At 37.7% G+C, this 11,137-nt stretch overlaps 1 protein-coding gene across 3 annotated transcripts; it reads right to left on the bottom strand.

Annotated features, from left to right (window-relative positions):
- Nucleotides 1-290: 290 nt before the first annotated feature.
- Nucleotides 291-11,128, bottom strand: PPIL3 (peptidylprolyl isomerase like 3). Of its 3 annotated transcripts, XM_065930858.1 has the most exons (8): nucleotides 11,015-11,123; nucleotides 10,786-10,853; nucleotides 9,996-10,071; nucleotides 8,817-8,891; nucleotides 7,245-7,338; nucleotides 6,786-6,853; nucleotides 4,097-4,215; nucleotides 291-1,221 (listed from the first exon to the last, which is right to left on the bottom strand). In XM_065930858.1, exons 3-8 carry the CDS (start codon nucleotides 9,996-9,998, stop codon nucleotides 1,095-1,097), a joined length of 486 nt encoding a protein of 161 aa, XP_065786930.1. In that variant the 5' UTR covers nucleotides 9,999-10,071; nucleotides 10,786-10,853; nucleotides 11,015-11,123; the 3' UTR covers nucleotides 291-1,094. The 3 variants fall into 3 exon arrangements, with proteins under 3 accessions (XP_065786930.1, XP_065786929.1, XP_065786931.1); XM_065930857.1 differs by having other exon boundaries at nucleotides 10,786-11,128; XM_065930859.1 differs by lacking the exon at nucleotides 10,786-10,853 and having other exon boundaries at nucleotides 11,015-11,105.
- Between the last annotated feature and the right edge of the window lie 9 nt (nucleotides 11,129-11,137).

The raw sequence follows: 11,137 nt of genomic DNA, 5'->3' as shown, positions 1-11,137 counted from the left end.
CAGTTATGCAGATGACACCACCCTTATAGCAGAAAGCGAAGAACTAAAGAGCCTCTTGATGAAAGTGAAAGAGGAGTGAAAAAGTTGGTTTAAAACTCAACATTCAGAAAGCTAAGATCATGGCATCTGGTTCCATCACTTCATGGCAAATAGATGGGGAAACAATGACAGATTTTATTTTGGGGGGCTCCAAAATCACTGCAGATGGTGACTACAGCCATGGAATTAAAAGACACTTGCTTCTTGGAAGAAAAGTTATGACCAATCTAGAGAGCTTATTAAAAAGCAGAGACATTACTTTGCCAACAAAGGTCTGTCTAGTCAAAGCTATGGTTTTTCCAGTAGTCATGTATGGATGTGAGAGTCAGACTATCCAGAAAGCTGAGTGCCGAAGAATTGATGCTTTTGAACTGTGGTGTTGGAGAAGATGCTTAAGAGTCCCTTGGACAGCAAGGAGATCCAACCAGTCTACCCTAAAGGAAATCAGTCCTGAATATTCTTTGGAAGGACTGATGCTGAAGCTGAAACTCTAATACTTTGGCCACCTGATTCGAAGACCTGACTCCTTTGAAAAGACCCTGATGCTGGGAAAGATTGAAGGTGGGAGAAGAAGGGGACAACAGAGGATGAGATGGTTGGATGGCATCACCAACTCAACGGACATGAGTTTGAGTAAACTCCGGGAGTTGGTGATGGACAGGGAAGCCTGGCTTGCTGCAGTCCATGGGGTTGCAAAGAGTCAGACATGACTGAGCAACTGAATTGAACTGAACAGGATGTGGACTAGATATGGTAGGAGTATGTAAAAATGCCTGCATCTGACACTCAGCATTTGAAAATGAATGTTTACATGAAAATACAAAGTTAAACACAGGTTTTTTTTTTTTTTAATTAAAGAAATGCATTAGATAATAGTCATAGAATATGCTCTAAAAATAGGACTAAACACTGTTTGTCCCCTCTTGGTACCAGCACCTCACAGAAGATTTTAGTTGTAAACAAAGCTGCAATCTTTGACATAATTAAAACTGAGTGAACCATAATAGGTGTGTCTCTTGAATAGTTTGCCAAGTATTCGTCCAGGTCTATTATAGTTACTGAGCAAATGGGTTGGCATGAATAGTTATGTCCTTAATGTGTACATCATTAAGAGGTCGATATGTCTTCTCATTTACGGGTAACTTCTCCAGTTCATCTAGAGTCTCCAGACCATCTATCACCCTGAAAGAGAAACAATATAATGTTTGAAAATTTCCTACAATTGAAACATAATATCCAAATACCTACAACAATTACAGTCGCTCTAAGAGAAAACGACCAAGTCGTACAGTTTTTTGAGTTCCCCCGTTGAGTATACAATAAGATATTGCTTTGATTTTCTGCCATAAGTAGGGCCCAAAATTCAGAAATAAAAATTCATGTTTATGCCTTTAGACAAAAGTAGCAATGGGCAGGAATATTCCCATCAAAGTATCTAAATGATGTATTCTGCCTCATTCACATGGATTGGCTACAAATGGGGCCAATACAAGCAGTCACAAGGTTTTCTTTGCTACAGGAAAAGCCTGGAGAAAGTATGTAAGGATGACAGTTATTATGAGAACTGCCCTACACTGAAGGTTCTGGCATGGGTAGCTTCTTTGTACTTTAGTGTTTAAACGTGGTGTTTTTATTTTTTGCTTCTAAACAACAAGAAGAAATACTGAAGAGAATGGACAGCTAAGCCCACTTCCGGCAAGCCTACTTCATGTTTCTATCAGAGAAAAAAAAATACAGCTGTTTTTCTAATATGTTCTAGAAACTTAGTCTACTAAGACAAAGTGGTTTTTTAGATTATACCTCTTAGTGTAATTTGAATCAATTCCTAAGACTTAGAGTAGGTACTTTTAAAATAACAGATTCCCATTTTATTTTAATTTCCATTAAAATGTTATTATAGCCAAAGCCTTTTGATTTTACGCCCAAAGGTAGGCAGTTAAGGTCTTTAAATTGTAAATTTTAAAGGGTTTCCCACCTTCTGGGTCAGTAAGAGAAAAAAGAGGGTGCAGGAAAAAGACCCAGGCAAAAAAGGGCATGTAGAGTTGAGGTAAGGTAAGTATTTGAGAATGGGTACCTTAGAGAACCAGGAAAAGCTATGAACCATTTTCTCAGAAAAATCTGTGTGCATATACAGAAAAGAGTTTCAAGGAGTTACTAGACTGAAGGTTAAGAATGCTACAGGAAGAATGCTATTAAGAAGGCTAATGCTACAGTGTTTTTTAACCAATTCAGTAAGATAAGTCCTACTAATTACTAATCAGTAATTCTGAATGGTGGGTTAGGGACAAAATAAAAGAAAGGGAGTGTATCCATATACACACAAAAACTACTAAAGGCTATGATATTCCTTTTCATCGAGTATTAATCTATAAATTAGAAATGCATATGGAATGAAAAAGAAAAGTTGTAGACTCTTGTATTTTTAATTAAACTAGCTTCGCATCCAAACTGTTAAATAAAACAAACTCTAGAACTGTGCCTTAGTTTATTGGACACAGTAAATAATTTGTTGACAAACTGACTTCCTGTTGATTTATAAAAGCAATTCCCAGGGATAGTGCATCTAATGGATTTTCTTGCAGAGACTGCTAAAAGTCTCCTCAGGATTCCATTCCCCTTTCTTCTTATTTATAGAGGCCTGATTTTATTGAGATGGCAATATATCTAGCTGAAAAACATTTCCTACCCTCTCTTGTGCCGGAGGAAGCACAAGCTGGAATCAAGATTGCTGGGAGAAATATCAATAACCTCAGATATACAGATGACACCACCCTTATGGCAGAAAGTGAGGAAGAACTAAAGAGCCTCTTGATGAAAGTGAAAGAGGAGAGTGAAAAAGTTGGCTTAAAGCTCAACATTCAGAAAACTAAGATCATGGCATCTGGTCCCATCACCTCATGGCAAATAGATGGGGAAGCAGTGGAAACAGTGTCAGACTTTATTTTTCTGGGCTTCAAAATCACTGCAGATGGTGATTGCAGCCATGAAATTCAAAGATACTTGCTCCTTGGAAGGAAAGTTATGACCAACCTAGACAGCATATTAAAAAGCAGAGACATTACTTTGCCAACAAAGGTCTGTCTAGTCAAGGCTATGGTTTTTCCAGTGGTCACGTATGGATGTGAGAGTTGGACTATAAAGAAAGCTGAGCACAGAATTGATGCTTTTGAACTGTGGTGTTGGAGAAGACTCTTGAGAGTCCCTTGGACTGCAAGGAGATCCAACCAGTCCATCCTAAAGGAGATCAGTCCTGGGTGTTCATTGGAAAGACTGATGTTGAAGCTGAAACTCCAATAATTGGGCACCTGATAAGAAGAGCTGACTCATTTGAAAAGACCCTGATGCTGGGAAAGATTGAGGGCGGGAGGAGAAGGGGACAACAGAGGATGAGATGGTTGGATGGCATCACCGACTCGATGGACATGGGTTTGGGTGGACTCCAGGAGTCGGTGATAGACAGGGAGGCCTGGTGTGCTGTGGTTCATGGAGTCGCAAAGAGTCGGACATGACTGAGCAACTTAACTGAACTGAACTTGTAAGTAAGGCCTGGGTCTTCCAGGAAAGTTCTTTAAAAAGGGACTGATTCAGCTGGCAAGCACCTTTTGCCTTTCCTCCTCCTTTCTGCTTGGAACACAAATGTTCTGACTGGAGCTTTGCTGCCCAAATTATAACCATGAGGTGAATTTCAGAATGAAAGCTAATGATGGCTGAGAAAAAAGAAAGGCACCTGGGACATCAGTGACATACCAGAACCACCATCCCAGTTCATCTTGTTTAAGCAACTGTTTTTCAGATGTGTTGATACAAAATGCTATTCTGAATGAAAACAATACATACTGTTAACTTGCATAAGATCCTGAAAAAAGTGCTGGTATTTCTTTACAAAATAACTGAGGATGAGAGAGGTTGTAAATTACCCAAGGTCACATGGCTATTGAGTGGTGGATGTAAATTTCAGGTACATTTAGCTCTCATACTGCTCTTTGAATCCTAGTTACGCCATGATCACAGCCACTTAGGCATCCTTTGCAGTGAAATTCCAAACCAGAATACTCACTTGCCAAATACTGTGTATTTCATGTCCAGATGTGGCTGCTTCCCATAGGTGATGAAAAACTGAGATCCATTAGTATTAGGGCCATTATTAGCCATAGATACAACACCTCTAACATTGTGCTGAAAAGGACAGACCAAAGTATTAACTGTTTTTACATAAGCATTCCAAATATAGGACTGAAACAAGACATGCACTCTTCATCTTCCCAATATTTAAAAGATCAATAAAACATGTAATCAGTTCCATCAGGGCTAGTCCAAATGTTCAGTTTCTGTATTATCTGTATCTCTCGAAACTTGTATGTAAATTGTTTATATACCAAATCATATTCCTCAATTTCCTCTTTGGAGAAGTAGAGCCACAAACACTTTCAGCAACACCAATGTATAATAGAAATAATCCTTACATTTATATTAAGGGACAGTGTGCTGGCATGAAACCATCAGGCAGACAACAAAACCAAAATCCCCATAATCTCTTCACATATACACTGGACTCTGGCTAGTTTCTTTATCTGCAAAACAAGGGAGGTTGGACTAGTTCAGGGTTTTTTTCATAATTCAAATTCTCACAAGGGTTAGCAGATAATAAATTAATAATCGGGCAGAATGTAAACATTAGGGAATGGTGGCATCTGGCAAAAGGAATAGTATATCTCTTGCCTCATGACATTTACAATTTTTTTAAACCAAAGGCCATAGAGAATGAATCTGTGGGTCTTCCACCTATGGGCAGTCAGTTCATAAACCCAGGACTGGATGATCTAAAGAAGGCCTTGTCTATTATTCATTACCCTGTTATAACAGGGGATGTGTACCGGAGTTAAAAGAACTTCACCAATAAGATTGAAGACAGAACTGTCTTACAGGGAGATGCCCGAATATAAAATACACTAAAAGTAACTCCAATGATGACTCTGTCTGATGCTATCCATCAGCAGACAGTAGTGAGACAAACCACAGAGATGCAATGACATGGCTATTAAAGCTTTACTGTCTCCCTAAAAGTTGACTACCAACGAAATGTATTTGGTGCATCATGAGAATATATGTACCACTTACAGTATAATAAAATAAGCAACCATGAACCTGTTTCCAAGCTTTAACAATTAAAATTCACCAAATTGTTGCATATGCCTATGTGCTCCTCTCAGCTATTACTTCAGCCTCTTGAAGTGGTAACTAGTATTCTAATATCTTTTTTTTTTTCCTAATATCTTTATAAATGCCTGAACAATATATTGTTTCCTTTTGCTGGTTTCTGAGTTCTATAAAATAGTTCATACCATTTTCAGTCTTCTAGAAAATGATTTCTGCACTTAACATAATGTTTCTAAGATTCATACATGTATTATACATATTTATTCCACTGTGTAATATTTTACTACTGAATATACTACAATTTGTCCACTCAGATTGATGGACATTGTTTTTTGATTTTTGTTATTACAAGTAGTACTCTAGGAACACACTTGTACATGTTGCCTAGTGCACATGTCCATGAATTTCTCTAGGGTAAACGTGTGGGGATGGAATTTCTGGGTTAGAGTACGTGACTATTCATGTATCCGCATTTCTGGTATGTTAGAAAATAGTTCTTAACCTTGTTTGTGTAGGAATCACCAGGGAACCTTAAAATGTAGTCACAGTCTTAATCAGTTCTATTGTTTTTCTCTAGATTTTGGGAGGTAAGGCCCGACTCTTTTTTTTTTAATTTAAAACTTCTACAGGTCAATCTGTCACCAGCAAAGTTTGAAAATCACTGGTATAGGATGACAGATCAGTACCATCATTAATCAATGCCTAAAAAACTGTTTCATTTCCAATTCAGGAAAAGGATGACTTTTTAAATAATTTATCACCTCCTAACCCCAACTTTCTAACAATATTTATTTATTATAGGAAAGCAAAAAGATAAGTTATTCCCAGTCACCGTCCAGAGATAAACACTGAAGTGAGTATTTTTAGAAGTTTTGCTTAGTACATTTTACTGTAACTGCAGAACAATATACTAAATTACATACTCAGATTGAAAGACCACACAATAAATTGTTAACTGATGTCATCTCTGGAGCATGGAACTTTTTTTAAAATTAATATGTACTAGTTTTTTAACTGTTAGGAAAAGAAAATTCTTTAGAAAGTTTGAAAAAATACAAAGGAAATATAAGTATCTAATTCTTCTATGCTGAAGATTTATTTATATGCACTTCTCTGAGACCTAGCTGAGATCTACCATAGACATTAAGTGAAGTTAATACAGAAATATTCAAATATCTAGGAGAAGATGATAAAAAGCTGGCAATTGATAATAGGCAATATTGCAACCAGGAGGTCTGACAGTCTCTCCTCCCCACTCTCAAAGACAACCAATGATTCATGTCATTCAACATTAATTTTATAGTTAGACATGAAGCCCCACAGGTATATTACTGATTAAACATTTCAGATTGGACCCAAAGATGAGTTCACTTAATGTCAAGATTCATGTGATGGTGAGATTCCATTACATATTAGGCTAGAACTGACATTTATATTTCTTCTCTGACATCACTTATCAAACGTGAAAAACTACCAAAAAAAAAAGTATATTTACTAATTATTTTAACCTGTATTATTACAACATGTGTATGGGTTTCCAAGTGTAAACACAGCATGAAAAAATAGATTCTGAAGTATTTTGGATATACCTTAAGATATTCACTATATTCATCTTCAAACTTCTTGCCCCAGATACTGTTACCTCCCCTTCCAGTACCTATATTACAAGAGAAACAAATGAAGTATCTAATTAAAGGTGAAAGGGTTCGTTTTCTTTCTTTTTTTATGAAAGGGTTCATTTTCTAAATGTAAGGGCTAGTTTATATAGTGTAACCCTTTAAATACAAATAAAATCTGATATGTCCTTTCTTTCTTCCCCAAAATGAACTTTAAAGAACATAAAAATAAAGTATCTCTACAAAACCTCCAAACCCTCCTTATCAATATTGTTCATATTTTAGGACTTTGGTGCTAGTAGCTACTGCTTAAAAATTTCTTGCTAAGGTAAGTTATAAAAAACCCCACATGCTTTTATTTTTCTATTCTTTAGCTAGTCTCTTCTTTACACTATATATTCAATTCCCTACATATTAACTGGAATCACTTACCTGTTGGATCTCCCGTTTGAACCATGAAACCCTTGATATTTCTATGAAATATACAGCCATTGTAGTAATTACTGGCACAAAGAGCCAAGAAATTCTGGAGAGTAAAAATAATGATTGAGAAATGTAGCAGAAACATATTTTAGATAACAAATGAATTGTATTTACTGGAAATACTGCAACAACCTATTTAAACAATGTATTATAGGCATTACTTTGGATAAAGTCACTGACTAAAACTCTCCAATAGCTTCCTTCTGTTTCTGAAAGAAAATACAAAATCTTCAGCAGACCCTAGCAAGCTCTGCATGACCTAGCCTACTTCTGCGTCTCATGATAATCACTCCTTCCCTGCTACTTACTGTGTTAACCCCATCGGTCTTCTGAAAGTCTATTAAAAAAACTCAGGCTTTTACACCTTGAGGCCCTGTACCTACTTCTATACCTGGGACGTCCTTTTTTATAAGTCCTTCCACGGAGATGCCTTCATTACCTTTCACACGCAGTTATTAAAGTGTGGTACCACTTTCTTGGCTGGCCTTGGCCTCACCTTCTTTTAAATAAATCCTTTCCCACTATTCTCCATCCCAACACTTTATTTCCTTCAAGGCATTATTTCCCTCTAGAATTACATTTTTTTCTAGAATGAATCTCCCCCCTGCCTATCAGGTAAATATTAGCTTCACATGAGCAAGGAATGTCTCTTGTTCATCACTGAAGTTCCAGATGCTGGCAAGATAGCTTCTCATAAGCAAAACTGCTGAATAAATGAATATATATAACTGACTCTCTTTATTCCTCTTCTTGTATTTCTTTTTGGCCATGCCACGCTGCTTATGGGATGTTAGTTCCCCAACCAGAGACTGAACGTAGGCCACAGGAGTGAAAGCACCAAGTCCTAACCACTGGACCGCCAAGGCACTCCCTGTTTCCTTCTATTCTTGTTATTTAAACAAGTGAAATAATGAACGGAACAGTTCCCCTATATTTCTTTTCTAATTTTTTTTCCCCCTCTATATTTCTTGAGAAAAATGAGCCAAAAGAAAAAGATACCAGCCACACTATGGTGAGAAAAATTGTGTACCCTTTCTTTAATTCACTTTTAATATCAGAAAAAGAAGTGTAGGACTTCCCTGGTGGTCCAGTGGTTAAGAATCTGCCTGTCAATGCTGGGGACACAGGTTCAATCCTTGGTCTGGGAAGATCCTACATGCCAAGGGGCAACCAAGCCTGTATGCCACAACCACTGAGCCTGTCTGCACAACAAGAGAAACCACCACAAAGAGAAGCTGGTGCACTGCAGCCAGAGAGCAGCCCTGCTCCCTGCAGCTAGAGAAGCCCTGCATGCAGCCTCAAAGGCCCAGCACAGCTAAAAACTAAATAATTCATTTAAAAGAAAACAAAGTATAAATTAGATCAGAAATTATGATTGATGGTTTTTCTTGACAATGGTTTTATAGAAAAGTTTTCTATTTTTTTGGGGGGGGGTAATGCCATTTAAGTTAGGTGACTCAATTTCAAAATGGTTACCCTATTGAGTTAACTCATCTTTTATGCATACGTTACGGTACTCACCTCACATGTTTTGGGTGTCCTTTCACAGAAGACTTCTATTTTAATATCACCTACATCTGTATGCAATGTCACCGACTAAAAAGGAGAGAGAATGTGAGAAAAATGAGATTTCTTCAGGTGATTTTGTGCACTGTATCATTTCCCTAACTAGATATTAAAGATGACTATCTGAATAAAGACAGAAAGAAACACCATTTCAGAGATGATCTATCCACACAGTAGTTCTTCAGAGATAAGTTGCATTTCTTCAAAATTATTTCAGCAGTAGAAAAAAAAAATTCCAGAGGAGAAATGTAAATGTTTAGGTAAGATGGTATCTATGCTAAAAAATTTGGGAGCAAATACTATGATGGAAATAATTATCTTATTTGAGCTTTTCATCAATAAAAATGATTTTTATGTTACTGTGACTGACTTGAGCAATTCACTGTCATTAATATTTATTGAAAAATACTATGAAAAAGACTTTTACAAACATAGTGGTTTTTTTTTTTTTTTTTTTTTTTTTACCATTTCCCTTATGTAGTTTAATTGTGAGAATTGAAACAATTTCTTTCTCCACTAAAGACAACAGACATAAAAAGCATCTGTGTTTTCAGATCCTAAATGTGCAGAGGTAACCAGAGTACTTTCTTTCTTGCCTTTTTGCTTAATCTATTCATTGGTAGTCAAAATACCCCTTTTGTTACCTCATTCCAGAGAGGCTAGAAAGCTTCTGAGACTTCTTTTTAAATTTCTCTTCTTTTTACAATAGTATCTAGCAGTCAGAGTATGCTAAGTTGAAGAAAGAGGGCAGGAATGTGTGTGTGTTGGTGGGGCACACTGCTTTCTTTCTATCTCCGGCTCCAGTTATCCATCTTAGATCAAGAGCAAAAGGATCCAATGAAAATGACCACACCTGACTATACTCTTCTGCAACAACCCCTTTCCATCTCTCTCTCTCTCTCTCTCGTATCAAAATCTTTTTCCATACAAAGGTAAATTCTGTGTTAAGTGAAAAACATAATTTAATTTTGCCTTTGCTGGTTTTGTTTAGAATCATTTTACACTGTATAGTTCTTCAGCTTATTATTTCTGTTTTGTCACTGAAATTTCCATGCAGTTTTAATTCCCTTGATTGCATTTCTAAAAAAAATTACTTATTCTGAAAGACATTCATAAGAATTCCAAAAAATTTACCATTTTCTTTCTTGATGGTTTCAGGAAGCACTGTTACTTTCTCAGAGTTTATTGAGAGAAGTTCAAAAACGAGCCTCTATTTACAAAAGAAAAGAGAATTAAATTCATCTCCCTCTCTTAACTCACACAAGCTCAGCTTTATGGCATATTTTTAAAAAAAAGTGTCAACGAGTACCCATTCTACCCAAGTAATAAAAATTCGGTTATGGAAGCGATCAGGTGAAACTAATCAACTCCAGATCCTCAAACTCCTCTTTCCCTGCTCACTTCTCAAGGGCCGAGTACATTCCCGCCTTGGGGTCCAGGCACTGGGTGCTCCCCTCGCCTGGAACATGTACACACAGACATCTGTATGGCTAGTTTCCTCACCTCCAAATCTCTGCTCAAATGTCTGGGTAAACCTGCCTTAACGATTTCTTTTTCTCACAGCACTTACCACTAGTACACTGCACGGGCTTCCCTGGTGGCTCAGATGGTAAAGCATCTGCCTGCAACGCAGGAGACCTGAGTTCGATCCCTGGGTTGGGAAGATCCCCCTGAAGAAGGAAATGGCAAGCCATTCCAGTATTCTTGCCTGAAAAATCCCATGGCCAGAGGACCCTGACAGGTTATAATCCATGGGGTCGCAAAGTGTTGGACACGACTAAGCGACTTCACTTTCTTTCTTTACTAGTCGTCACCCTCCCCGCACAGAACTCACTGTAAGCAGTACAAGAACTAAAACATGCAGCGCTCTGCAAGCACTTGAGTTAAGCTAATGAAACAATAACTGACGTTACCCCATACTTACTTAACCACTTCGATTAGCACAGTTGTTGCTAAAACAGCAAAGATGCAATCGTAGGTGCCCCCACGGGTCTGTAGATTCGAAATGCCACCGGAAGTCGAGCAAGAGACCCATTAGAGAGAACGCCCCTTGCCTGTTCGCGTCCTCCCTCCCCCCATCCCTATCTGTAACCCAAACGAGAAGAACTAGGGAGAGAATGTATGATTTGTTCCCCACCAGGAACACTTCTGACCTTGAAAGGAGGCTCTTTCAATAACTACACTAGGACAAGAAGCGTTAATTCTGGACAACCTCTAGAATTGCCTTGGGCTCAGACGTAAAATGGAAAGGACCTCTTCCGCCCGGCTCCGGCGTC

Source organism: Muntiacus reevesi, chromosome 3 (assembly GCF_963930625.1).
Source record: "Muntiacus reevesi chromosome 3, mMunRee1.1, whole genome shotgun sequence".
In the NCBI taxonomy this organism is placed as follows: Eukaryota; Metazoa; Chordata; class Mammalia; order Artiodactyla; family Cervidae; genus Muntiacus; species Muntiacus reevesi.
Note: the sequence above shows the minus strand (reverse complement) of the source record. Positions and strands in the feature narration are given on the sequence as shown.